At 58.0% G+C, this 25,753-nt stretch overlaps 5 protein-coding genes across 13 annotated transcripts in view; 3 read left to right on the forward strand and 2 right to left on the reverse strand.

Annotated features, from left to right (window-relative positions):
* Nucleotides 1–1,658: 1,658 nt before the first annotated feature.
* Nucleotides 1,659–4,496, forward strand: CPSF4L (cleavage and polyadenylation specific factor 4 like). Of its 2 annotated transcripts, XM_069032654.1 has the most exons (7): nt 1,659–1,983; nt 2,228–2,377; nt 2,667–2,762; nt 2,885–2,978; nt 3,260–3,302; nt 3,405–3,590; nt 4,001–4,496. In XM_069032654.1, the coding sequence occupies exons 1-7, from the start codon at nt 1,878–1,880 to the stop codon at nt 4,025–4,027; spliced, it is 702 nt and encodes a 233-aa protein (XP_068888755.1). In that variant the 5' UTR covers nt 1,659–1,877; the 3' UTR covers nt 4,028–4,496. The 2 variants fall into 2 exon arrangements, with proteins under 2 accessions (XP_068888755.1, XP_068888756.1); XM_069032655.1 differs by lacking the exon at nt 3,260–3,302.
* Nucleotides 4,395–7,917, reverse strand: MTNAP1 (mitochondrial nucleoid associated protein 1). Of its 3 annotated transcripts, XM_069032653.1 has the most exons (5): nt 7,454–7,917; nt 6,706–7,327; nt 6,251–6,358; nt 5,685–5,801; nt 4,395–5,222 (listed from the first exon to the last, which is right to left on the reverse strand). In XM_069032653.1, exons 1-5 carry the CDS (start codon nt 7,892–7,894, stop codon nt 5,194–5,196), a joined length of 1,317 nt encoding a protein of 438 aa, XP_068888754.1. In that variant the 5' UTR covers nt 7,895–7,917; the 3' UTR covers nt 4,395–5,193. The 3 variants fall into 3 exon arrangements, with proteins under 3 accessions (XP_068888754.1, XP_068888752.1, XP_068888753.1); XM_069032651.1 differs by having other exon boundaries at nt 6,706–7,917; XM_069032652.1 differs by lacking the exon at nt 5,685–5,801 and having other exon boundaries at nt 6,706–7,917.
* Nucleotides 7,918–8,049: 132 nt separating this feature from the next.
* Nucleotides 8,050–16,044, forward strand: VCF1 (VCP nuclear cofactor family member 1). 3 transcript variants are annotated; one of them, XM_069032588.1, is made up of 4 exons: nt 8,050–8,228; nt 9,997–10,093; nt 13,532–13,573; nt 15,397–16,044. In XM_069032588.1, exons 1-4 carry the CDS (start codon nt 8,182–8,184, stop codon nt 15,631–15,633), a joined length of 423 nt encoding a protein of 140 aa, XP_068888689.1. In that variant the 5' UTR covers nt 8,050–8,181; the 3' UTR covers nt 15,634–16,044. The 3 variants fall into 3 exon arrangements, with proteins under 3 accessions (XP_068888689.1, XP_068888688.1, XP_068888690.1); XM_069032587.1 differs by lacking the exon at nt 13,532–13,573 and adding an exon at nt 13,846–13,908 and having other exon boundaries at nt 8,051–8,228; XM_069032589.1 differs by lacking the exon at nt 13,532–13,573 and having other exon boundaries at nt 8,052–8,228.
* Nucleotides 16,045–16,534: 490 nt separating this feature from the next.
* On the reverse strand, nt 16,535–24,936 carry COG1 (component of oligomeric golgi complex 1). 4 transcript variants are annotated; one of them, XM_069032578.1, is made up of 15 exons: nt 24,529–24,888; nt 23,989–24,233; nt 23,142–23,323; nt 22,703–22,873; nt 22,474–22,627; nt 22,075–22,285; nt 21,177–21,947; nt 20,804–20,950; nt 19,780–19,941; nt 19,392–19,519; nt 18,844–18,952; nt 18,242–18,351; nt 18,074–18,149; nt 17,666–17,704; nt 16,535–16,717 (listed from the first exon to the last, which is right to left on the reverse strand). In XM_069032578.1, the coding sequence occupies exons 1-14, from the start codon at nt 24,877–24,879 to the stop codon at nt 17,687–17,689; spliced, it is 2,835 nt and encodes a 944-aa protein (XP_068888679.1). In that variant the 5' UTR covers nt 24,880–24,888; the 3' UTR covers nt 16,535–16,717; nt 17,666–17,686. The 4 variants fall into 4 exon arrangements, with proteins under 4 accessions (XP_068888679.1, XP_068888676.1, XP_068888677.1 ...); XM_069032575.1 differs by lacking the exon at nt 17,666–17,704 and having other exon boundaries at nt 24,529–24,936; XM_069032576.1 differs by lacking the exon at nt 17,666–17,704 and having other exon boundaries at nt 22,703–22,867.
* SLC39A11 (solute carrier family 39 member 11) overlaps nt 24,197–25,753 on the forward strand; it is an 83,405-nt gene continuing 81,848 nt past the window's right edge. The window contains exon 1 of the mRNA XM_069032586.1: nt 24,197–24,215. The gene's annotated coding sequence lies outside the window, so the exon portion shown is untranslated. The remainder of the gene's footprint in view (nt 24,216–25,753) is intronic.

Consider the following 25,753-nt stretch of genomic DNA (forward strand, 5'->3'; position numbering starts at 1 on the left):
CTCTCTGGAGAGAGGGAATGATTTATCCCCCGCAACATCTCCCAGCCCTGGGAGGGGCTGCATGCCCCTGTCCTCCCAAATGGATCTCCCTGGTGAAGCCAGGGGAGCGGGCAAATGCTATGCCACAGTGAGGACACAATGGGGTCCTGTCCTGTCACCCTGGGCAGGGGACATTGGGCCATTGTCTGGGACGGGGAGAACAACAGCAGCTGCAGCTGGAGGCTCTGAGCTCACCAGGCTGCCTCTGCCCCGGTCATCGTGCCCCCCTGCCCTCTGCCAGGGTCCCATGTCCCACCCCCTGAGCCAATGGCCCTGGTCGCTATCACCTGGGAGGTCGCCAGGCTGCTGGGGGACACCTGGCTCCTCTTGTCCCTTAGGGATGCCCTGGCACAAAGCAGCGAGGCTCGGTCCCTGGGGTTTGCCCGCCTCGTTCCCCGGGGCTGTGGGGTGGGGAGAAGCCCTGGGGTGACCCTTCACGGGCCGCCTGCCACTGTCACTTGGCCGTCCTGATCTTTGTGACGCCTGTCGGCTCCAGGCTCGGGCTCGGCAGCGCCGCGGTGCCGCGAGCTGATGGGGCAGAAAGTGTGTGTGGGGCTGCTGAGCACAGCCGGGACACGGCCCCGCCGCACCGGACAGGGGGTGGCCCTGGAACACCGGGAGGGAGCGAGGACAGGGACAGTCCCACGGGTCCTGGGCCAGTGGGCAGTGACACCAGCACCGCCAGTGCCCGGCTAGTGCCGGCTGCAGGGAGCAAGGCTGCTCCCCCAGCCTCCCAAACCCCTCGGTGGGCACAGTGACATCGTGTCACATCCCCGGGGTGGCACCTGGGACGTCCCACACGGCTGCTGGGTGGGCAGTGGGTGCCCAGCACCCTGCAGCACCCACGGGCAGCGCTCTGGCAGCGCTGGTCCAGTGGTTTGATCCCAAGTGACAGAATGGGAGCAGGGCTCCATCGGCCGTGTCAGCCCACGGCGCCCCGGGCGCTGAGCGTGGCCACGGGAGCCGCGTGACGGAGCAGGGATGGAGCACTGGGATTAATCCGGGGGCTCTGGGGCTGCTCCGGGTGGGCTCTGGGAAGCCCGTGGAACCCTGGCCATGCCTGGAATGTGCTACTGGAGCCTGGCACCTGGGAAAGCCCAAAAGCAGGGATGGAAGAGGCTTCTGGGCAGCCCAGTGGAGTGTCCCTGCCTGTGGATGGAACGAGATGGGCTTTAAGGACCTTTCCAGCAGAAACCATTCCATGCTTCCATGATTTATTGGGATGCAAGCTGTGACCCCTTCCAGGAGCCCAGGGATGTGGGTCTGTCCTGCCAGGCACTGGAGAGCAGGCCTGGGGTGCTGCTGCTGTGCACTGAGCGATGCTCACAGCACCCAAAGCATGCCAAAACACACCCAGATCCATCCTGTGCTGCTGGAACGCTCAATCCCATCACTCCAACCATATTTGGCTCCATTTTAAGTCCTCGAAGTGAGGGGTTAACCCAGCTCCCAGGCAGCCCCAGCCGCTTTTTCTGGAGGAGAAGCAGATGTGGGAGCGGGGAGGCTGAGGGGGCCCGGCTGGGCCCGGGGCTGAGCTCCCCAGCTGCGGCACCAGGCAATCGTGGCTGCAAATTGGGATCAGATGTGGGCAACCTCCCTCTCTAAATGCAGCGCTCCGGGGCTGCCGGGCTGGTTTAGCTCTGCCTGGGGAGGAGGAGGAATAGGAGGGGTTTTGGGTGTTGGTGGGCTCCAGGGTGACTGCGGGGACCTCCAGAGCGTGGTGCTCCCTTGGGAGAGCTGTGTTTTCCTTGGGGAGCGTCCCTGCCAGCCCTGGGAGCCGCTTCCCTGCCTCTTTCTCTGCCTGTGCCAGGCTGGAGCGGGCTCTTCCCGGAGCAGGGATGATGCAGGAGCTGGTGGCTGGTGTGGAGAGGATCAGGTTTGACTCGAAGGCTGACGTGGAGCAGCAGCGAGGAGCTCGGCCCCTGCCCTTCCCGGGGGTGCACAGTAAGCTGGGGACAGCGTTGCGGGGGCTTTTGGGGTTCTTCTCTTGCTGCCCTCCCACAACACCCGGGTGGTTTTTGTCCTGGCTCCGGGCGTTGTCCCCTCAGGGGTGCAGCCGGCGAAGCTGCCGGGGCGAGCTGCCAGGGTCCCCCGTGTCCCCGTGGTGCCAGCACCGGCGGTGGCAGCTCTCTGCCCCCGGGGCTGTGGGTGCGGTGGGGACAGGCTGGCTGTGACAGGGCTGTCCCAGGCGTGCAGGGCCACCCCCGGCACGGCGGGGCCAAGCCCGCGGTGTGCAAGCATTGGCTGCGAGGGCTCTGCAAGAAGGGCGACGGCTGCGACTTCCTGCACGACTACGATGCCGCCAGGATGCCCGAGTGCTATTTCTACTCCAAGTTCGGTGGGTGCGGGGCTGGGCAGCCCACGGAGCCTCTTCCCACCCCTCCCCGAGCCTCTCCCGTCCCAGCGCTCGCGTCCCTCGGGCCTGGCCTCGAGCAAGCGGCTGATGCCACCTCCTGACTGCGGGAAGAAGTGCCACTGTCACGCAGCCAGGGTCACCGTCCCGCCCAGCCAAACCTGGGTGTTCCCAGGGCACCCCAGTTCCTTCCATCCAGCCCATCCTTGAACGATTCCCGCCGCGTTTGGCTCGAGGGAGCATTGTCCCAAATGTCCCACCCCTTCTCCCGCAGGTGAGTGCACCAGCAAGGACTGTCCCTTCCTGCACGCCGGTGCCACCGCCAGCACCGTGGGCTGTCCCTGGTACGACCGTGGCTTCTGCAGGCACGGTGAGCTGGGCCAGGGCAGGGGGTGCCCGGTGGGGATTTGGGCTCGGGGCTGCGGGGAAAGCGGAGCTCCCCCAGCCCCGCTGTGAGGCCGTGTCCCTGTGAGTGTCCCCTCTGCCTGGCAGGTCCCCTGTGCAAGTACAAGCACACGAGGAGGGTGATGTGTGCCAACTACCTGGTGGGCTTCTGCCCGGAGGGACCCAAGTGCAAATTCGTGCAGTACGTACTGGGCAGGCTGGGAATGTGGCTGGGGGGGAGAAATCCCCTCTCTGAGGCGTCTGTGGCCCTTGCAGGGTCAGGAACAAGGACCTGAAGGGTCTGAATTAAGCAACCCCCACACCCAAGCTGTGCTGGTGACCTCAGGGTCAGCGGTGGGTGGGCAGGGGACAACCCTGGTCCCCATGGAGGTGCCTGTACCAGCTCCAGGACGTCCCTGAGGGGCTCGGGAGGATCTGGGGGCAGCACAGGGAGTAACTGCCCGTCCTCTGTGTCCCCTCCAGCCTCAAGGCCGGGCTGATGGCGAGCAGCACAGACCCGTCCAAGGTGAAGCTGTTTTCCCTGTGCCCGTGGGGGTGATGCCCCAGCTGCTCCCAGCTCCTGTGGGACAGCAGCTGCCAACTGCCCCTCCTGCCCCGTTTCCCCCAGGAAGCTGGATGTCCATGGGGGCTGGTACAGCGGGATCTGGCTGCTGCAGAGGAGAGGGGAGGTGAGGACGTGCCACCCAAGGAGCCACCTCCACATGTCACCCAGCACCTGGCAGCTCATCTGTGGGACACCAGTGGGTGCCCCCCGAGCCCACAGAGCCTGCTGGAAGGAGGCACCTGCTTCAAGGTGAGAGATTTTTGGGAATGGGAGGGCTGGGAGCAGCGGCCTCACCTTGGAGGGAGGGTGAGGGGCAGCAGGTGCTGTGGAGATTCCTGCAGTGCTCCCAAAACAGCCTCCTGGACTGGAAATGTCCTTTCCCTGTGTTATTTGGCCATGTTCCCCCAGAGGTGGGGTGGGAACCAGCAGGGAAGGAAGGATGTTCTGGGATTGAAACAACCTGACTGCAGGGTTTGAGTGATAATAACAAGCAGGAGAACCCTGGGAGCAACAAATCCCTCCGGGTCAGAGGTTTGGTGTGGTTGGAGATCTGGGGGTGCTGTTTCCATGATGCCACTCCACTGGAAATGGGATCAAAACGAACGTGTGGGAACGTGGCAGTGGCTGATGCAGCACAAACCCATTCCCTGTGTCCCCAGAGAGGATCAGCCAGTCCGTGCCGGTGAGAGCGGGAGGACTCCGCTGGAAACGCTGCTGGGGAAGTGACTGCAGTGCTCCCACACGGACCAGGGAAGGAGGACACCACACAACACGACGGAGACGGCACCGGGGCAGCTGCTGGAGCAGAGAAGCCAGCGGGGTTTGCCCAGCACCAGCTCACAGGCTGCACAGAAATCACTCCATGCAATGGGAATCGGGACTTCCCGCTGCTGGCCGTGGGCAGGCTGGGACAGCAGCAGCAGCATTCCCAGGGTGTGAACGGGGGCAGGACTGGCTGGTGCCAGGATCCTGGGCACAGGGGTGAGGGTGTGCTCATCCCTTGGGAAGAGGGCACAAAGCACCACGTTTGAGATCACAACCCAAGCAGGAAAGGAAAAGCCACACAGGTTTTTATTGCTGGTGAGAGAGTTTTTGGTGCAACACCTCTGTCACGGCACTACTGCACTCTGCAGAATAAAGAGCTCAGACTTTTAATTCTTGGCTTTTCTTCATGCCTGCAACATGACCAACCCTTTCCCAGACACGTCTGGGAATGGCAGGCTCCAACTAGCACTCCTGACTGTCCTGGTTTGTCTGCTGCAGACACGGGTTTGCCCCTTGGGCACAACAGCTTATCCCATGGATTTTTCTTCCCTGGAATTAGGGCGCTGTGGTCTGAGCTGCTGCTCCAGTGCCTTCATACAGGTCCTGGCCAGTCCCACCAGCACCAGGGGTGAGTACAAACTGGGCTGGGCCAGGCACAGCTCTGAATTTAAAGGGAATGGGTGTTGGGGTTGGAGTCCACCCTGCCACAACCCTCAGTGCCAACACTCAGCTACAGCAGAATGACCAAATACTCTCTAATGCCAGCTCAGGACAAGGTGCTGTCAGTCCCAGTCAGGGGATGTGGGGCTCTGCAGCCTCCAGGAGCTCTGCTGCCCACACAGATCTCTCAGGGTGGCTCTAATGCTTTCTTACCTCACTACTAAAAGCTGCCTGACCCACGGAGGAGTGAGCACAGGCTGGCCCTGTCACCTCTCTGCTACACGAGGGGACCTGCAAAGCGGCCCCTCCTCAGCTCCAGCCCCAACCAGGCCTCTGCTGCTGGGAATTCCTGCTGGGATACCGGTCCTGGGTGCTTCTGCTGCCTCCCAAGGAGCTGTGGCTGTTCCTTGGGTCCTGCTCCAGCTCCTCAGTGGTATTTTCGCCAGCGGTGCTGCTCTGGAAAAACAGGGAGAAAACCATTCCAGTGCCAGCACAGGGATCTGTTTGAGGGCTCCAGCTGGGATGAGGAGCCCAACTGCAGCTTCTCTGTTTATGTGCTGCAAGGGGCAACCACCCAAACACCAGCCAATCCCTTGTCATTTGTCAGGGAATCCAGGGAACAGGAGCTCCTGTTGGAACATCTCCTCCCTCTGCTTTGAGCAGGCTTTTCACAGGGCTCCTGACAATCCCGGAGCTCTCCAGGGAGGAGCTGTGAGTCAGCAGCTGCTATCAGCACTTTTATTAACCAAATTCCTCTGCCCACCTAGAGAATCCCACTCTCTCAGCTCTGGGATTAGGCTTAAATGGGGGGAGTATTTAAATTATTCCAGAGCTTTAATTAACAGGAATGCTAAATAGACTTTCCAAGTGCTGCAAAAGGAAGAACTCCTGAAACAGAAGACCCCAAGGAAGTCTTACTGAGGTGCTGATAGTTCCAGCCATAGCTGAGCAGGCAGTACCCAGCCAGGAGCATGGAGATCCCAGCGGGTCCCCCCCGCCTCACGTGGATGTATTTGGCACAGTAACTGCTCCAGGCTGTTGGGAGAGAAAGGAAAGGGAGAAGACATGGGCTGGTCTTGGGAAATTCACTGTTTCCATGCAACTTTCCAAAGCTAAAATGTTGGGGATGTTTGTTTATTCCCAGTTCCAGAGGGCAGGGATGGATGGGATGTTGGGAAGGAATTATTCCCTGTGAGGGTGGGCAGGCCCTGGCACAGGGTGCCCAGAGCAGCTGTGGCTGCCCCTGGATCCCTGGCAGTGCCCAAGGCCAGGCTGGACATTGGGGCTTGGAGCAGCCTGGGACAGTGGGAGGTGTCCCTGCCCATGGCAGGGCTGGCACTGGATCACCTTTATGGTCCCTCCCAACCCAAACCATTCCATCACTCTGTGATTTGTGCTTTGTAAAGATCCGGGCTGGACATTTGGACCAATAAAGCACATCAGGGAAGCGGGATGGATCTGCCCCAAAAGCCAGGAATTCTCACCTTTCTGCACTGCTCCCAGCAGCCCCTGGGGAGAGAAGTTGCAGGTGCTGATCCAGGTGTGCAGCTCCCCCAGCCTCACCTCCATCAGGGGCCTCTCCGAGAGGGGACCTGTGGGGGGACAAGTGACAATGCTCACAGCGTGGTGTCCCTGCTCCCTGTGCTGGGTGGGGAGCAGGGAGCTGGGATACGATGTGGAATTTGGGCTTGGAAAAGGAGAGGGAATCAGCTCTCCCACAAAGCCTGGGCTCCACCAGCCCAAACACGCAAGAGCCTGACTCCAGCCTCCATAAACACATCAACCATTGGCTCTGCAGGCTGGAGGAGACGCAGTTAAACCTCCTTGGATTCTCCTGGATCCTTTCCTGGGTGAGCCCAGCAGCTCAGCATTCCCTACCTCTCCTCTCCCATTCCCAGCTGCCATTCCAGCAAATCCCAGCACAGAGCCTTTTGTTTACCTTGTTGCCCCTGCGAGAAACCGCCCCTTGGTGTCTCCACTGTGATCCTCACATCCTCTTGGAAACGCTTCCCTGGAAAAATCCTCAGCCCTTCATAATCGGGATACAAGTCTGGAAACCACTCCAAGCCCCTGGCGCCGGCCCTGGTGCTCCTGCCAGAGGCCTGCCATGAACAGGTGGGCTGGATTTTGGGGGTGTGGAGCAGAGCCAGCCCCGGGTCTCTGCCCAGGCTCAGGATGGGCTCGGACACTCCGTCCATCTGCTCCCCGCTGTCCCGCGGCCCCGGCAGGCTGCTGAGCTCATTTTTGAATGTCCCCCGGCCGTGAGCTCCGACCGCCTCCGTCAGTGACAGATGGAGGTTCTTGGGGTGCAAAGCAGAGACGGGGGCTTTATGTCCCACCCCAACTTCCAGGTGCACCTGCTCCTCCTCTCCTGCCGTGGGTTTGTCTCTCCCCTCCTGCTGGACAAGGTCACCGGGACTATTTCTGCTCTCAGGGGGCTCTTGAAGTACCTTTGTTGCCTTTAAACGGCTTTTTTCTCCCTTGGAGCTCCCAGCCCCGTTCCCCACGGCTCCCTGGCTCCGAGTCTCCTTGCGCTTGGATTTTGGAGCAGTTTTGGGGCGCTGCGGGGGCGGAGCAGGACCGGGATCGGTGCCTCCCCCGGGCGCCCCGCGGCCTCCCGCTGCCCCTGCCCCGCTCCCGGGCTCCTTCTCCCGGAGCACCCTGGCACGGTGCTTGCGGATCACCACCTTCAGCCCCTTCTCCAGCTTCTCGGGAACATCCTCCACCTCCTCGGGGTGCAAATCCAGGCTCCTGGCCACGTCCTGCACCGCGGGCTCCGCGCTCCCCTCGCTCCCTCCCTCCGCCGCCGCCTCCCGGGGCTGCCCGGGGCCGGAGCCGCTCCCGGCGGTGGCGACACCCGGACCTCGGGCGGTACCGGGGGGCGGGCCGGGACCTGGCGCTGCGGCGGGCCCCGGCACGCAGCCGGTGGCGGGGGAGGGCTGGGGGCTCGCTGCCGGCGCCGATCCCGGTGCGCTGGCGGGGGCCGGGCGGGGGCTCGTTCCCGGAGGTGGCGGCGATCCCGGTGGCGGCGGCGGGCGCGGCGCGGCCTTGCAGTGCGGGAGGTGGGCGCGGAGCCGCTTGAAGGGCCGGCGGCAGTGCGGGCACAGCTCCGGCCCCGCCGCCGCCATCGCCGCGCCGGCCCCCCCGCCCCTCACGGGGCCGCGCGGTGACGTCACAATGGCGCGGCTCGCCCCGCCGCCGGCCCGCGCGGCGCGCTGTGACGTCACAATGGCGCAGCCCCGCCCGCGCGGGCGCACGCCGTGACGTCACGGGGGCGAGGCGGCCGCGGCGGAAGCGGCGGTCGGGGCCGGGCCGGGCCGCGCTGCCGCCCCTCACCGCGGCCTCCGCCCCTCCCCGCGGCCTCCCCGCGGCCTCCCCGCGGCCTCCCGCCCGCCCCGCCGCGCTCCGACCCGCCATGAGCTGCCGGCAGCCGCTGCCGAGCGAGCGGGGAGCGAGACAGAGGTGGGCGAGGGCAGCGCGGCCTGAGGGCGGGCGGGCGGGGGGGAAGGAGGGGCTGGGCTGAGGGGAGGGGGCTCGGCCGCTCGGAGCAGCCCCGGGGGCACCGCGCGGGGAGGGCGGGGGTTGGCTTGAGGGGGGTGCGGGGGTGAGGGGTGGGAAAGGGGAGAGCGGCCCCCGAGCGCTGGGAGGGATTAAATGGGGCTGCGGGGTTCACGGTTTCGGGCGGGGAGGTGCGGTGCGTTCGGGAGGTCGAAGGGACGTAGAGGATGCAGATGATTCGGGGGAGGATTCTCGGCCTGGTGGGGGAGGAACCAGAGGGATCATGGAGCGGGTGGGAGCTGGGCCGGAGCTGTGAGGCAGTGGGGGATCATGGAGTCAGGGAATGGGGTGGAAGGGACCTTAACGCCCTTCCCGTTCCACCCCTGCCATGGGCAGGGACCCCTTCCGTAGCCCAGGGTGCTCCCAGCCCTGTCCAAGCTGGACTGGAGGTGTCGCGGTCACTGCAGGTGTTGAGGAAAGGAAGGATCCAGAGGCAAAGGCGGGGTGAGGAGGGAATGTCCCTTCCGCAGAGAGCGTTCCGGGCCCGGGGGCAGCCGCTGGGCCGCGTTTGGTGCCTGTGCTCGCAGGGATGGGGAGCGGGGAGGCAGCGCTGGGCTGTAGGCGGGGGCCCAATCCTGGCACTGAGGCTGCTGCACAGCCCGGCTGTGAGAAAGGATCCACTTATAAATACCTCCCTCCGTCTGTTTTGACTCATTCGAGCACGGATTAATTTTAGGCACCAAAACAGCTCCGTCCTGTGTTTTGGAGGCTGCTGAGATCCTGGCTGACTTGTCACATTTGTATGGTGGGGAAAATCGTTTGATGTTGGTGTGGAAATTCTGTGGACAGGGATTCTGGGATGCTGCTGGGGATCAGCTGCTGTGTCGATGTCACAGAATCGCTGAATGGTTTGGGTTGGAAGTGACCTTAAATCTCATCCAGTGCCACCCCCTGCCATGGGCAGGGACACTTCCCACTATCCCAGGTTGCTCTGAGCCCTGTCCAACCCGGTCTTTGAGGTCTTCCCTCTGTCTCCTCTAGTCTGGGAATATTAGCACCGCCCCCATCCCATTATCCTCCTCCGAACTCTGCTTTGCCTTGATGTCTGCAAAGATTTGGATGAAAATTAGGTTAAAACTTGTACCTACCAGGCCAAACAGTACAAGAGATGTCATGAGAGGGTGGCAAACACATCAGAAACAGGGACGAGTTTGTTTTCCACGAGGTGTTTCCTGACAAAACCTTATTTCCACGTGGGAAATATGATTGTTTTGAAATGTGACTTGACTCCAAACACTGTCAGAGTGGAGAGATTAAAGAAAGCCCTTGTGGGGTGGTGTGAGCAGGTGAATAATTGGGTGCTCATTGAAAATGTGGTCACTGCCACTTGTCCTGGTGCTGTCCTGGCCTGTCAGGTGTCACTCCGAGCACAGGGATTATTTTTAGATGTGCAAGGCTGACAATTGTTAAACGAGTTTATTTAGAAGGATGGTTTTAATGTGAGTCCATGTCCCTTAAACTGACAGGAAACAGCTTGTGAGAAACAGGATCTTTTTCTCTGCCCTTAGGCAGCAGCTAAAAGGGGAATATGAGAGTCCACAGTACCTCGGGGGTCTGGATGCGTCCTGCATTAATTTATCAAGTGTTCCTGCTGTTTTGGGTGCCTTCAGAGAACAAACCAGAAGGTAGATCAGCTCGCTGATCATTTATTTTCCCCCTGAATTTCCTGTAGGAAGAGGAGAAGGAATGGCAATGAAGATGATGGTCACGTTCCCCAGACAAAGCGTAGCACCAGGAACACTGTCCTGCAGGACTCGTGGGACACTGAGGTGAGAGCCTTCCCAGGCAAATCCACTTCCCTTCCGTGCTGCATTTCCACAGCAGCTGGAATACCCTGTGCATTTTTTAACATTTCTATTTCTTAGCTTTGTGTTTGACGTGGTGAAGTTTGACTTGGTGACATCGGAGGCTGAAATCTGTCAAGGGCAGTTTGGAAATCAGCATTTCCAGTGAGCCTGGTTATCCCTGGCCTGAATATTTCTGGGAAGAAATTCCAAATCCTGCTTTGCAACACCCAGGGAAATAATTCCCTGCCATGTCTGGTTTTGCTGTGTGGGATGAGCTGTGACCAGAGCTGAGGGGATGGTGAGGGTGGATGTGTCCCTGTGCTCACTTTGCCTGACCATCAGCTCTGCCTGTACTTACAGTGAGGTGGTTATTTGTGGGGGAAAGACAAAACACATTCCAGGCAGGCCTTATCTGATGTGGAAAAAATGCTCTGATAGAGCTGCTCAGCTTAAGCAAGACTTGTTCACAGCCAGAACACAGACTCAAACGATTTGGTTTTGTCTCATATTTTCCATCATTTTTTGCTGGATGTGGGATAAACTCTCTTGTTTTCTTACCCCTCACCAGACAGGCGTTCTCTTGCTGCAGTTTGAGATTGCTTTTCTTAAAAAAAAATATGCTGATTTCCCAACTGCTGCCAGATTTCCTGAGATGTCACCTGTGTGAGTCACCTGAAAATTCACTGTGAGCAACGTCCTTGTGTTGCAAAACATTCGTGGAAAAGAGGGTGCAGAGCAGAGGCTCCCTCCTGGTCTGCATCCCTGGAAGTTAATGAAATTAATTTCTTTGAAGGTTTTGCAAATATCCTTGGTTTTTTAGAGCCTTTTCTCTTTGAAGGTGGACTGTAATGAGCAATTGCAGTCTGAATTATTACAGAATTAACTGGGTCGTTCAACTGTTAATTATACTCCGCAGAAAATATTTAATTGCTTTGTAACTTTGAGCTCTTTTATAATCTGGAAATGGTTTCAAATGTATATTAATACATTGCTGTTGTGAGGGAGACTCTTTTAACCTATACAAGTAGATTATGTGATAGGACACTGCTGGAAAATGCTTTAGGAGCTGCTGCCCATCATGAAGGAATTCTCCGGGATTAAAACTGCCCTGGTTGCTGTGTTGCTGTTTTTTCAGGAGGGAGACTTTGCATTTTGGGGTGTGATGGGGAGAAGCAGCCCTGATTTGTTGCCATCTGACACTGAATCACTTGTCCAACAGGTCAAACCCCTCCGTGTGTGTAGAGTAGTTAAAGGCTAAAGCAGCTTTGTGGCGGGAGGAGGACGGATTTAGTGTGGAACAAGGGATTGAAGTAGGAGTAATGAAATTAAGGATATCAGGAAACCCCCTGATGGTGAGTGGCAGAAGCACCTTTGCTTGTCGTGTAAACACCTGGTGTTTGGGCAGAGCCACTAAAAGCAGGACTGGCAGTGGGTTTGTGGCCACACAGGAGGGGTGACCTTAACCCTGGCCTGGTTTCCTGGGTGCTGCGAGGGAACAGCTCGGGCATGGCTGACCCAGGGCAAGGTCACTGCTCAGCCTAACAGAGACTCCGCTTCTTGCATGCACTTGCCTGGTAAAAGTCTGGTTTTAACACATTAAACCCTGGTGGGAGGCAGGGAGGAGCTCTCACTGCTGAGGAATGTGGACACAGCTTCCCAAACGCCACCAGCCCCGTTCTCTGGGGAACAGAATTCCCAGTGTTTTCTCCTGATGAATGGAGCTTTTTCTATCTTTTTTTTTTTTTTTGGCTTGTTTTCTTGTCAGATCCCTGAACTGAGCATGCCCAAAAATTCAAGCCACGAGATTAAATCTGTATTATTCCAGCATTTGGTTAAGGACTTCCTGTGCCAAAGGGAGAAATCCTTGTGCTCATTGTGCATGAGTGCTTCCGATTGGTGTCGCTTGGAAAGTCTCAGCCAGTTTGTAACACTTGTATTTAGTTTCCTGATACTTTGCTGCCTGCGAAGACACCTCTTGCTGGTTAAAAATCCCCACGGGTTTTGGGATATTGACTGGGAAAGGGGGAGCAGGAGCAATTTGTGACTTCCGAGGGCACGTGAGAGTCGCTTTTCATCGCAGGGGGTTACACACCTGCTTTCTGTGAAACATCACCCAAAGTCCTGATTCCTGTGGCCTGTTTGAGCTCAAATTGACTGTTCCCTCTTTGAGAGCAACAAAACCTCAGGGTGGCAATCAGGCAGCTGCACTTCAAACAGGACTTGGCTTTTGGCAGGATCTCTTCCCATTTTTTTCTTTTTTCAGGATCTCTTACACATTTTGCTCTGGAGAATGAGGTGAAGGGAGGTTTTTCCTTAGTGGCAGTTCAAACCTGGGCTGTTCTGTGATGTTATCCCTCAGTCCCTCACTTTGAATCCCACTGCTCACCGAACCAGATCCGATTCCAAAGGATTTGGTGTTTTCCCCCACTGGATTGTCCTTTCACCCAGGACAGGCAGCACCCCTGACTTCCAGCTTTCACAGGATGGAAACAGATTCCCTTCAATCTCCATCAGTGCTGCTTTTTGGCCAGTTGCTGTAAGGATGTGCCATTCCTGCTGCTCCTGGAGAAGCCACTCCCAGGTTACAGCCACCCTGAGGGTGACAGAAACCTCTGCTCTGGGGTTCAGTCCATGGACAGCACAGACACGGGGCTGGAGCTGCAGCCAGCGTTAAACATTAGCAAGGCAGAGCCTTTGCCACGGGATTTCACTTCCTGTTCAGCCTGTCCTCCCTTTTCCAGGAGCTCAGCTGTGTTGTTTGCCCAGAGATTTGGGTAGAAATCCATTGCTTGCCCCCAAATCAAGCCAGGAGAAGTTGTAGTGGATCCTGCAAGGGGAATCGCACTCACAGGAATGCTGAGGTTCCCAGTTGTGCTCTGCAGCCTGGGGAATCACCAATGGAAACCCTTTGCTCTCATTTTCCCAGCGAAGGAAGCGAGTCCGAGTGTTCTGGCTGATCCTTTCCTTCCTGAATAACTTCTGCAAACCCGAATTTCTCATAGTTCCTCTTTGTTCTGGCTGGTGCCAGGATTGAAACACCGCCGGGTTCTTGGCAGAGAACAAATCAAAGTTCTTGTCCCCCTCTCTTGAGGGAAGGGCTGGTCTTCAGTTCTAACTAAAACCAGATCGTGGCTCTGTTAAACTCACCTCGGAAGATGCTGAGAGCAGCAGGGGCTGAGTGGCTCTCTCCAGTTCCTGTCAGGAAGGAATGGCACAGATCTGCACATTTAACAGGACATTTGTTGGTTTTAAAACTTAAAGTGTGATGTTAAGGGTTAATGAGCCCAGTAAACCTTGAAGATGCCCTTTTGATTATTCATAAATGTCACTGGGCTGCTTTGCTTTGCCCCTGTAAAGCTTTGTTGATGCCTGTCTTGCTGACTTGATGACTTCAAGGATTCTTTTCTTGTCTGATTGTAGTCCAAATGCGTTACAGAATGTGCACCACAGCCTGGGGACATGGTAGGTGCTCCATGTGATTTGGGCAATGATAAAGGGGTGCCAGTGCTAGTGAATCTTTGCATAGAGAACTGGAAATAAAGAGGGTCTGACCAACCACATCTGTCACCAGCCTGAGGTGTCAGAAGCACGTCCCAGGACACTCTGCCGGCTTTACAAACCTCCGAGATGCACAAAATAATCGCTACTAACAGCTGGAAAATGTTTGTTGAGATGTGAAACGTGAGCAGCAAGCGAGGCCAGGTTCTCATGTGCATTTTTACCTTGATTTGCAGAAGGTGGCTGTAACGAAGCTCACTAAGGAGCGCAGACTAAAAGGAAACAAAGTGTCCTGTGCGGTGGGTTTCTCTCCAAGGCTGCCGTGACCCCTCCAGCATCGCGTGTGACTCTTTGTGCTGCTCTGCAACAGCAGCTGGGCTGCCCAGCACCACCCCCAGCTCCTCCCTGTCCTTCCGGGGCTCTCTCCCTCTCTAGACTTAGGAAGAGGAGCTGGTTGCTCCCGTGGTTCCATCTGTGCTCCCTCGGGAATGACCCCGCTGGGTGTTTCTCTCTCCTCGCAGCCTGGGGCCCTTGGCTTGGCTTGCTGTGCTCCCTCAGAGCTGAGGCATTTTTGGTGCTCAGCAAAACAAAGGAATTTGTTAGGGTTGGATGGTCAGGATCGATGGCGGATCAGGGCTGGGGGGAGGGTGGTGTTCCACCCCAAACAGCCACAGTGCCTCCCTGGACACACTGCTGGGTGCAGTTTGCACCATTCCTGAGTTACTCCGGGCACTGGAAGTGGTGCTGACTGGTAAATCCCTGAGGATTTCTCGAAATTTGTCCTCCTCTGCTGTGGCCACAAAGCTTTGACTTCTGTGGCTTAATCCTTAGAAAAATGTAGATTTTTTTAGCTGCTGTCACTTACTCTGCTTTTATGAATCATTTATGGGGAGGCAGAGTAGCCACTTGCTGATTGACTCACCCAAATATTTGCAGGTCCTGACCAGCAGATCACACAGAACTAAAATATTCCAGCTGGGACTAATGGAACCTTTCCTTAGCAGCCCTGAAAATGGCAGTTTTGTCTTTGAATCCCTTATGATGATGGCAAATGCTGTTCCAGCCATTCCCATGAAAAGTGGTTATCCTAAATGCTGGCAAATGAGCCCTGGCCTCTTATTCCAGTCCAATGCTGAGTTCTTTTTGCTGCATGAGGAAATCTTTGGTGCCTGTTGCTCTTTCACTGTCACGTCAAGTAAATTGATATGGAATTGCTATGGAACACTTCCAGTTAGCACTGCCATGGAGTACTTAACTGGGAGAGGAGTACTCGATGTCAGGGTGTTCAGAGACTTAGAATGGGTGTTGTGTGCGTTGGTTTCTAACAGCCTCTTGCTTTGGGTGCTTCAGGTGTCACTTAAGGATTGCCTCGTAGGAAAATGCTTGCATGGTGCTTCCCTCAAACCTCTGCTAGAGCAGATGTGCCAAACCTGCCCTGCCTGCCTGTACTGACACGTGCAGCTCCCTGGGAATGCTCTTTATTTTCCAATTCTCAGATGAATCCAGCAAACTTCACTAGTGCTAATGTGGGGCTGGGGGCAGAGCTGAGGGCTTTAACTGGGAAGGATTGAAATCCAACATCCCGGAGGTCACTGAACCCCGGGTGAAGGCTTGTCCCTTCGGCTCTGTGACACGGGTGTGGGCAACAGCAGCCTCTCCATGCCAAGGTGGATTTATTCAGTCCATCGGGCTGGAAATGTGGAAGGGAGGGATTTCTCCTAAAGGTTTGCTTCTGTGGGGTGAGGAAGAAATGTCTGATGTTGCTGTTCACCCTCTGTGTGTCCCAGTCCTCCAGCAGTGACAGTGGGAGCAGCAGCAGCAGCAGCTGTAGCAGCAGCAGCATCAACAGCCCTGACAGAGCAGAGTCCAGCCTCAACCCCAGGATTGCAGGATCCAGCCCTGTCTCCTCCCAGCCCTTCCACGAGCAGTCTGCACTAAGCCAAGGTCCTTACTTCCACATCAACCAGATCCTGAAGGAAGCCCACTTCCACAGCCTACAGAGCCGGGGACGCCTCCCTACATGATGACCCAGCAGCTCCCTGCCTTCTGTGAAGGGACAGCACTGTGTAGATTTGATATTTCAACTTCAAAGTTTGTTAAAATGGAATTGCACAAAATTGCCTGTTGCCTTTTCAGTCTATATTTGAAATAACAGGTTAACAGGAGATTGTTTACTTGTGGTTTGCTGCACTATTGCAATGCAAAAGGGGCTTTGAAGCAATTTTTATAGGATTCTTTTTGGGGTGGTTCTAAAGTACGTGGCAAGAGGAGACTGAGGAGTCCACATGTGTGTTATAGGATTGCAAACTGTCCAATTCCAATCGACTGCCTAATCTGTTTGTTAGCAAGTTGTTGCTTTCTGTAAAGTTCTCTTAAGCGTTCCTCTTCAGTTTTATAAGTCTTTTTTTAATTTCAATAAACTAGTTAAAAAATGATTTGGCACCATAATTTTTTGAGCATTTAGAGTTAGTGAGAATAGGAGCAGTGAGTGCAGGTCCTTAGGCCTGTGAGCTGTGAGCTCCCACCCAGCTCAGGGTGATGAGTCTCCTTCTGCAGGACTGGAAGGGAAATGTGAATTTAGACCCAGGACAGGTCGGGCAGGTGCTGCAGGGGCCACTCAGAGCAGGGTGGTGCTGCCTGAAGGGCACAGGAGTCCTACCCAGCTCCAGCACCCTTTTCCAGCTGTGAAATGTTTTGTTTTCTGTTAGTGTGTAGGTTGTTTTGGCATTTTTTTCTTTAATTTGACTTTACAATGTAAGGATAGGAGGTGAAAGAGCAGCTCCACCTCCATTCCAGCAGCCAGGGGACAAGGACAATCCAAGCTGTGCCTGGTTCCTGTGACACGCCCTGCTCTGGCTGAGGATGGGAAGTACTGACAATCCCGGAGGTGTCACTGCTCCTGCCAAGGGGACAGAGAGATCTCAGTGAAGACAAACACCCATAGCAGTTTTATTGGTTGCTGCCTCACTTGGTCATGCCCGAGAGCCAGCCCAGCTTGAAGAGGGACGGTGCCACCGTGTCCTCGTCCTCGGTGAGGAGCTGCCGGAACAGGGAGCCCGGGCGCGCCGCCTCGTCCTCTCTGGGCAGCACGGGAGCTGCAGCCTGGCCCTTTGGAAAGACAAAAGTGACTCTGACTATCACAGCACCCCCGTGGCTCCCTCCATACCCTCATCAACAGGAGCTGCAAGGTGGAACCACGGCACAGCCGCTGTCCCCAGGCAGCCGGAGCCGCAGCCGGAGCGGTGTCACTGCTGGCGTTAGTGACAGACACACACGGGGCCACGGCACAGCACCTCTGCTGTCAGCAACGGGCGCTTGGCAGATGTCACTCACTGCTCATGAAACCCCTGAACGCCCTGCAGAACCCTCTGGGCAGCAGGGCAGGGGCTGTTGCTCTCAGAGCAAGGGATCACAGCGTGGTAAAAGCACAGCTGGTGCCCTTGCAGGAGCTGTTCTTGGAGAACTGCAGATTTTCACCTCTCCCAGAAGGGTTTTAGCATTGAAGAAGGCGCAAGCATCTGTCAGGGATCCTGGGAAGTGTGGCTAGCACAGGACACAGGTGTGCTGAGCACAGCACAGCAGCTGAGGGGAGTGACAGAACGAGCCAGACATCGCTGCACACTTCTATGCTCTACTCCAGCTGAGCTGTGAGAGGTAAGGAATACCTTCATTGGGAGGTTCTGGGCTTTTAAACACCCCTTCTGCTGGGTCTGATTCTTAATAGTTCTGAGTAATGGAGAAGGAGAGTTGCAAATTGAACATCATCTCAAATGACACTGGCAAAACCAGGCCTTTAACTCTTCTCTTGGCTCTTGTCAAGACTCAGCAACTTGTCCCACTTGCCAAGACCACCACAGACGGATTGGGCTGGTAATAACCAAAGGAAACATTAATTGCTACTTCCCACGCAGTGAGGTATTCCTTGGCTCTCACCCAGCACACAGAGCTCCATCTAAGCAGATGTTTTAAACTGGGCGAGATGGAGCAACAGAAAGATTGGCTGCTACAGCTCAGCAGCAGGGGAGCAGCAGGACACTCCTCACACAGCTGGGGTACCTGGCCAGGCCTCCTCGGGGGTTACAGGGCAGCATCCCACTGGAAAGAAGTTAAATCATTAGCTCTTGTCCTTCGGTCTTTCTTGCAGCCCTATTTAATGAGTTGTCTTTGATGCATTGCCCTCATCCGTGTAAATCCCCACAGCCTCTGCAGGGTGGGTGTTGCCTGCTCTGCCACAGAGCAGTGACCCCAAAACCACAGGGGCAAAGGGGGGGGCGGGTTTGGAGGATCCTGGAGAAATCCAACCCATCTCCTGCTGTGCTGCCATAATGATTCATTTTACTGAAAATAAAAATCAGGTGAAATAATGCTTGGCTACTTTCTTCTTTCCCCACAAGCTTGAGTGTTGGGGGGACAACGAATATCGGGAAAATATTCCTATTTTTACAGCTCAGTTCAAACACCAACCTGGACTCTTTCTGTGCTCCTGGCAGTGGACTTGCTCTTCCGGGAGCTTGACATGCTCAGTGGCAGAAGTCCAAACCTTAAGAGATGGAAGAAAGAAATGTGGGAAGCAGCGATTCCAGAGCAGCTTCCCAGAGGCAGGAGAATGCCTGCAAGAGCCGGGTGCCTCACCTGATCTGGCTGGACGCTAAGGGCAGGATGTTGTGGAGCTCCTGCGAGCTCAGCGCGCTGCCCCTGCTCGTGTACTGGTTCTCTGTCCCAGTCAGCAGGCCAAAGAGAACCTGGAAGGCACAAGGAGCCTCTTAGATTTGGGGAAGAGAAGCTGGAAGGCACCAGGAGCTGCTTGGATTTGGGGTTCCTGCAGAGCTGACCCCGCAGTACGTGGTGAGTCCCCGGGCACACCATCAGCACTGAGTTTGAACATGAAGCATCTCCCTTTCCCTTCTTAAGTCTTGTGTTTAATTATTCCCACAGCTGAGTCCCAGACCTGTTTCAGCACTACTTAACTCAATTAGTGTTGCACAGGCTCCAGTGAATCCTGTTAGATAAAGTTCAGCCAGCCCCACACACAGCTGGCTCAGCCAGCTCCTCTTATCTTCAGCTGGCACCGAACGCTCTCCCCCTTGCCGCGGAAGTGCCAGTGTTTATCTTGAGCATGACGCAGTTCAGAGCCACCCCAGCTGCCCTGCTCAGGGCATTCTGCAGCCCTGCTCAGGGCATTCTGCAGCCCTGCTGAGGGCATTCTGCAGCCCTGCTCCCGCCCTGCTCCCTACCGAGGTTCTCTGCACCAGGCGGTTCAGGTTCCCGTTCAGGTGTGGCGTGAAGACATCCAGGTCGAAGGGATCGATGTGTCCCTCCAGGAAGTCAATGACCTTCTCAATCCTGCAAGCAGAGCAGAGGGCTCCTGTCAGGGCTGACAGCCTGGTGATGCCAGCTCTGAAGCAGCCAGGGATTTCCTGTCTGGGGTGACTGGGCAGAACAGGAATTACTCAGCAGAACGGCAGCTGACCCAAGGGTTCCCAGCTCTTACACAACCCCAGCAGCAGGAACCTGCTCCCGGTGGTACCCCCGGAGAGACGCCTCAGTGCGCAAGGCTGGAGCTTACACAAGCTTTAACTCTTGGCTGGAAGCTTAACTGCCCGCTCTGGGGCATCCTCTGAGGGTATCCCCATGGACACGAGGAGGGGGGTGCCCACTGCCTCAGCCCTTGGCCACAGAATCCCAGCCCTCCTCTGTTTTGAGGATGAGCTCAGTGTTCTTGCACTGTTTTAGGGCCCCCCCAAGCACTGCTGAAGGATGTGAGCCCCAGAATGCACCATACCCAGAGTCCTGCTTGATCCTGCTGGGTTTTGTGTCCTCACTCTTGGCTGTCAGGATGATGCTGAGGTACCTCAGGTCGTAGAGTAACTGCAGAGCCCTGCTCTGGGTCAGGGGGAAGCTGTCTGGCCTCTGCAAACAGGACAGGCAGGAATGGGGCTCCTCCCTGGCACAGGGGAGGCTGCCCAAGGCAGAATGCTTGAGAACACCAACCCCAAGGCACAACCAGAGTGTGAAATCTGGTGTCTGCTCCCCTTCTACCTCAGTTTTGGGGGAGGCAGGGTGAGTGTACGGGTGTCCCCTTTCCAGCTGTCATGGACAGGCATTTTCTGTTCCAGGAGCTGGCTGTGTCCCTGCCTTCCCAGCCCCGCTCCCATCCCACACCCTGGTACCTTCTCCTGCTTCTGCTCCACCAGCTTCTCATAGGCAGCGAGCACCTCTGCCAGGCAGCTCCTCAGCAGCTCCTGCAGGGTGACCTTGGGCAGGGTGTGACCACCGACCCTGTTCACCTCCTGGCACAGGCTGAACAGGAGGCACTGCACGTGCCACGAGGGCTGGGGAGAACAGGGTTTATTTGCACGTGGTCTGTAAGCTCCATTCCCTTCCACATGCCTTCAGATGGGTGGTGGGGGTGTCCCACCTCCTCAGCAGCCACAAAGCTCTGCCCCACAGCTTGGCTCGGGCATCTCACAGGGTCTGATTTACTGACACCCCAGATTTTGGGTTACAGCAGCTCCCTAAGTCCCCAAAAGACTTTATCAGACACAGTGCAGTGAGAAGAGAATTGCTTGTGCCTCTTCTGTCAGCCCAGACCCTATTCTGCCCACCCACCCCCTGGGGCTGTTACTCCCTCCCTCATCTCCTGGGCCTCCCGGGTTCCCCTCCAGCTGCTTTTTCCCTCACATCCTCAGATTCCAGATAGAATTCTCTGGCACTACATTTCCCCATCCAGCCCCTCCCGTGCTGTGCAAATACAGAACTCACTCCAGGCCTGACCCTCCTCCCCGTCCTCGCCACTGCCACCTGCTCTGTCCCTGTGAGGTCCTTCCTGTGCCACCACCACACCCTTGGGAAGCCACACGCCTCAGTTCCCTGAGGATTCCACAGTCCCACCACTGCAGCCCTGTCCTTCAGTGCATCCAACTTCCATGAAATCTCTCTCCTGGGACCTCTGTGTTTAAATCAGGCCTAAGTCCTCCCCTGGCTCAGTTGTACAGGATCTGGGCCAACCTTACTCATAAACAGTGACAATGACCTATTTCCTTCCTCTGACCTTTGTCCTCACGAGGTGAGTGTCTCAAAGAGCACCAGAGAGTGTCTGGTCCTCTGCTCGTGACACCAAACAACCTCCCCAGCAGTTCAGCAAGTGGTTCTGGCACACGGTGCTGGGCTCCTCCCACAGGCTGTTCCTCATACCTGCACAGGCAGCCGGATCTTTGACGTCACGCTGCTCCCAGACTCGGTTTCCTCCTGGATTTCAATCTCATCCCAGTTGGTGGCCGTGGCCAGGACAGACCCAGCTGTGTCAAGCAGCAGCGTGTGGGTGAAGCCCTGAACCAGACCCTGGAGCAGGAAAATGAAAGCCCCGATCACAGGACAGCTCTAACAGGAGCAAGGCCAGCCAGCCCACCCTGCCTGTGACCTGCTGCATCCCTGCACCTCCCAAAGCAAATCCTATGGAGACCATTCCCCTGGAGCCGCCCCCAGGGAGCTCTTGGCAGCCAGCGCTGACCCCAGCGAGGGAACCCCTCCCCAAAAAGCATCTCTGAGGAGGGAAACAGCTCCTTACTTTGGTGACAGCTGAGCTCCAGAGCTGATAAGCCAACAGGCTCTGCTGCAGGAGCTCTGCCTTCACCCCCTGCCACTTGGCCAGCTCGGGGGACACTTCCTGGGCTTTGCCCTTGCCCAGCTTCTTGGCAGAGCGCGGTTCCTTGGGTGCCAACTCTGCGCCGCCTGCCTGGCCCAGGACACAGCGCTGCAGGTGCGGGCACAGCTCGGGCAGGGCCTGGCACAGCCTCGCCATGAAGAGCACGGCGTTGAGCCTGGCATCCCCAGGGGAGCCCAGCTGGCTCTGGGCACTCTGGAGCTGCTCCCGGACGCAGCCCAGGAGGTGCTGGACGCAGGCGACGCAGTGCTCACGGAGCAGCCCCTGCACGGTGCCGGCGTCGGCGAAGCGGTCGAAGGCAGAGCGCGGCGGCACCGCGGGCTCCTTGGGGACAGAGTCATCCGTGGGGAGGTAGGACAGGACATCCTCCAGCCTGGCCTTCAGCTTGGAGTCCAGCGTGGAGCAGAAGCTCTGCACGCACGGAGTGAGCGCCTGTGCCTTCATGGCCAGCCCGCTCCTGGCGAAGGGCCCGCGCTGCCCCACGCTGACCCACGCCGCGTCCCCGGGCAGGTCCCCGGGGCTCTCCGACCACAGGAACAGCGCCACGTTGTGTTCCAGCTGGATCTGCTTGCTCAGGGCACAGCTGCCGGCTTTCACTTCCAGCTCCTGCAAGGCTAAAGCCAGCAGCTGCTTGGAGCTGCTTGAGATGGAGTCGAAGCCTTCTTTGGTCAGAGTCTGCAACACAACGAGGAGGAAAAAACCAATTCCAATGTGCCACTTAAACACACCCTCAGTGCAGCGTGGGCGGGGTGAGACAACAACTGGGGGCACAGCACAAGGCTCCCCACAGCACAGCACCCACCTGCAGCCTGTCCAGGAAGAGCTGCTGCAGCAGCTCCTCCCAGAGGGACACGGGCCTGTCCAGCAGGCGACGGCACACGGCCTCCCAGTTGTGGTTGCCGGACTCGCTGGACAGCAGCTCCCACACGGCGTCACGGATCCCTGCCAGCCCCTTCATGCTCTTCACGTACACCAGCAGGGTCCTGACCCCTGTCCTGATGTCATCGCTGCACCTGGAGGCAAAGTTTCACCTCGGTGAGGGCGGTGAGGCCCTGGCACAGGGTGCCCGGCTGCTGGATGTGCTGTGCTGCCTCTGGCTGCTTAACTGAGGGTGAAGGATGAGGAGGATGAGGGGATGAGGAGGAATATGCCCTCTTCCGAGAAGAGGGATGCCAGGCTGGCATTGCCCTGTCCCACTCACATGGTGATCCACTGCTGCAGGGTCTCTCTGAGGTACTCCTGGCTGATGGGGTGTGCCAGGGTCCGCAGGGTGGGCTGGAATTCCACCACGGACTCAGGCAGGTACTTGAACCAGCTGCTCAGCTTCAAATCCTCCTCCAGCACCCCTCCTCTCCCTGGAATCACAGTCAGGGATCAGCCCAGCACGGTGCACCCTCCTGCCTGCACACCTGGGCAGCTGCAGGGCTCACCTGCGGGGTTCTGGCCCGTGGTGCTCTCCAGGGTGGAGAAGAGCAACCCACAGGGCAGGGCTGGATCCGGGGCCATCCCCTCGGGCACGGTGTAGAAGACAGCGTGGGCCTGGTACAGGGTGGTGGTGAGCAGCTCCATCAGGGAACACACCTGAGCTTTGATACCTGCACCTGCAGAGAGGTGACTCTGAGCCAAGGCAGCCCTTCAGCACGGGTCAGTGGCACTGTCTTCCAAGGCCTGTGGTCCCTTCCAGGTAAGGGCTGGAGGGCAAAGGACTCAGCCTCGTGTCCCCCTGCTTCCCCATTACAGCTGGGCTTGGCCTAAGCCCCTGAGAACTGTTAATTTTTGTGGCAGTCACCCATCCCTGCTCTGGGGGCAGGAGGAGAGGAAGGGAAGGCTCACCCCGACCTTCCCAAGGAGCGGCCCCGTGGCACTGACCGTGGTGTGGCTGGTTGAGCAGCTGCTGGATGGCCAGTTTCCTGGCCAGCAGGAAGTCGGCCAGGGCCTGGCGTGGGGAGCTGTCCTCCAGCAGCATGATGGCACACAGGGCTTCGGCCACCGCCTGGTCCGAGCCCGTCGGGCAGCGCAGCAGGGCCTTGCTCTCCTGCAGGATGGTGGATCTGCCACGGGAACCGGGAGTCACCGCCCGAGCCACGCGTTCAGGTGTGGCTGTGTGGGGACTGCCAAGGCAAGGGGTTGCTTTCCCCACACTGTCCCACTTGTATCTGGATGTTACAGGACTGGTGAGATGGTTTTCGTCCCAAGCTCGTGGAACGGTTTGGATTGGAAAGGATCTCCCTAAATCCCTGTTAGTCCTGTCCCGTTACCTGATGGAGCCCCCTGGTCCCTGTCAGCTGCAGCCCCCGGGATATTCCCTCACATCCTTCTTTCCCCGCCTGCCAGCTTTCCAGGGGCATTCCTGGAGCACTGTGCTCCCACCTTTGACACCTGCCCGGGGATCCTGCCAGTGGCTTTCCTGTGCCATCCAGGTGCAGCTGCCTCAGGCAGAGCCTCCTAGGACCTTGCTGCAGCTGATTTCTGTCCTGCCTTCCCTGGGCCGTGTCTGAGGTGAATCAGGGAACGGTTTGGGTTGGGAGGGAACTCAAGGATCACCCAGTTCCAAACCCCTTCCCCTAGACCAGGTTGCTCCAAGTCTCATCCAACTTCCAGGATGGGGCACGAGGACACTTGAGGGGATGGGACAGCCACAACTTCTCTGGGTAACCCGTGCCAGGGCCTCACCCCCTCCTCACCCAGCCCTTTCCGTGCCCCGATCCCGGCACACCTGAGGTGGCTGGCGGCCGCCACTTGTCGCAGCAGGATGGGGAACCGGGCGAGGATGGGGCTGGAGCGGGCTCGGGGGGTGTCCAGCTGGAGCTGCCGGCGCAGGTGGGCCCCGAGCAGGTGGAGCCGGGCCGCGGGCAGGTACCGGCCCCCCTCCACCGCCCCCCAGAGCTGCTCGGGAACCTCCAGCAGCAGCTTCAGCTGCGCCGCCGCCCCGTAGAAACTCTGGTGAGCTGGGGGGCGAGCCTGGAGAGGGGACACGGGGGTCAGAGGAGAAAGAGGGGATGAGGGGAAAAGAGAGGGGCATAAAAGAGGGGGCAAGGGGGGAAGAATAAGGGATGAGTGGAGAGAAGACGGGATGGGGAGGAGAAGAAGAAGGTGGGAAAGGGGGCGAGAGGACGAGAAAGGGGGGAAAGAGGGGCTGAGAGGGGGGAGAAGGGGCCAGGGAGGGAGATGGAGTGGGGGGAAAAGGAATGGGTCGAAGGGGGAAAGAGGGCACGGGGCACTCGGTGGCCGCCCCCCGCCGCCCCTCGCCCCTCACCGTGCTGGCGGGGCCGGGCCGGGCCGCGCCGCCGCGCTGCAGCCCCCGCACGGCGCCCAGCAGGCGCTCGGCGCTCCGCCGCATCTCGGCGATGGTGTCGGCCGCCTCGATGAGGTCGCGGTAGCGCTCGCCCACCATCTGCCGCAGCTCCTCCCGCTTCTGCTCGATGCCGGCGCGCAGCCGCCGCTCCGCCGCCCGCAGCTCGGCCGTCGTGTGGGCCTCGAACAGCGCCTCGGCCTCGGCGCCGCGCGCCGCCATCGCCGCCACGGCACCGACACCGACACCGACCCCTGCACCGACACCGGCACCGGCACCGGCCCCTGCCCGCGCCGCCGGGGCCGCCGCCGCCATCTTGGCCACGGGAAGGGGAGGGCGCTTCCGGGCGTCTCCGCGGGGCGGCGCCGCCATCTTTGTGCCGGGCACAGCCGCACCCGAGCGCCGTTGCCATGACAACGCCGCCATCTTTGTGCCGGGCACAGCCGCACCCGAGCGCCGTTGCCATGACAGCGCCGCCATCTTTGTGCCGGGCAGAGCCGCGTTGCCGTGGCGACAAGGCCAGAGGGAGAAAACGCCGCGTTACTTATTGTATTTAGTTTGTTTATTTATTTAATTGTAGGGTTTTTTTCCTTTGCCGTTTCCCGGGGAAACGGGTCGGGCTCCGCGGCCTGCGGGTGCCGCTGTCCCTCCACACACTCCGGAAGGTCTCATCCTCGAGGCCCTTTGGGTTGGGGGGGGCTTGGCTCGGAAAGGGCTGGGGGTGTTTCCCAATCCTCCCATTCCAACAGCACCGCTCTGACCACCGGGATATTCCCCCAAAATCCATCCAGGATGCGGTGGAACAGGATTGAGCTTTAAGGTCCCTTCCAAGCCCGAAGGGAGAGGCAGATCTGCAGCCAGGCAGGATCCAGCTCCATGGGAGATGCTGGCGTAACCAGCGCGTGTGGGCTTGGGTGTGAGGTTGTTGTACTCAAATCCAATAAGCGCCCGTTTGTGTTGGAAATTGAGACGGGAAGAAAAAGAATCACAGGTGTTTGGGAGTGATCTGGTTTATTTGCGTGGACAGTGTTGGTGTTGCTGGGCTGTGCAGCTGCTCAGAGCCAAACTTCCAGTTCCTAGGAGTTGATAACTCTGCTCCGAGGGAACGAGGGGCAGGACGATACGAAACTGCCTCGGTTAGTGCCAGGGGAGGTTCAGGTTGGACATCAGGAGGAATTTCTTCATGGGA

Source organism: Aphelocoma coerulescens, chromosome 18 (genome assembly GCF_041296385.1).
Source record: "Aphelocoma coerulescens isolate FSJ_1873_10779 chromosome 18, UR_Acoe_1.0, whole genome shotgun sequence".
NCBI classification, from domain to species: domain Eukaryota; kingdom Metazoa; phylum Chordata; class Aves; order Passeriformes; family Corvidae; genus Aphelocoma; species Aphelocoma coerulescens.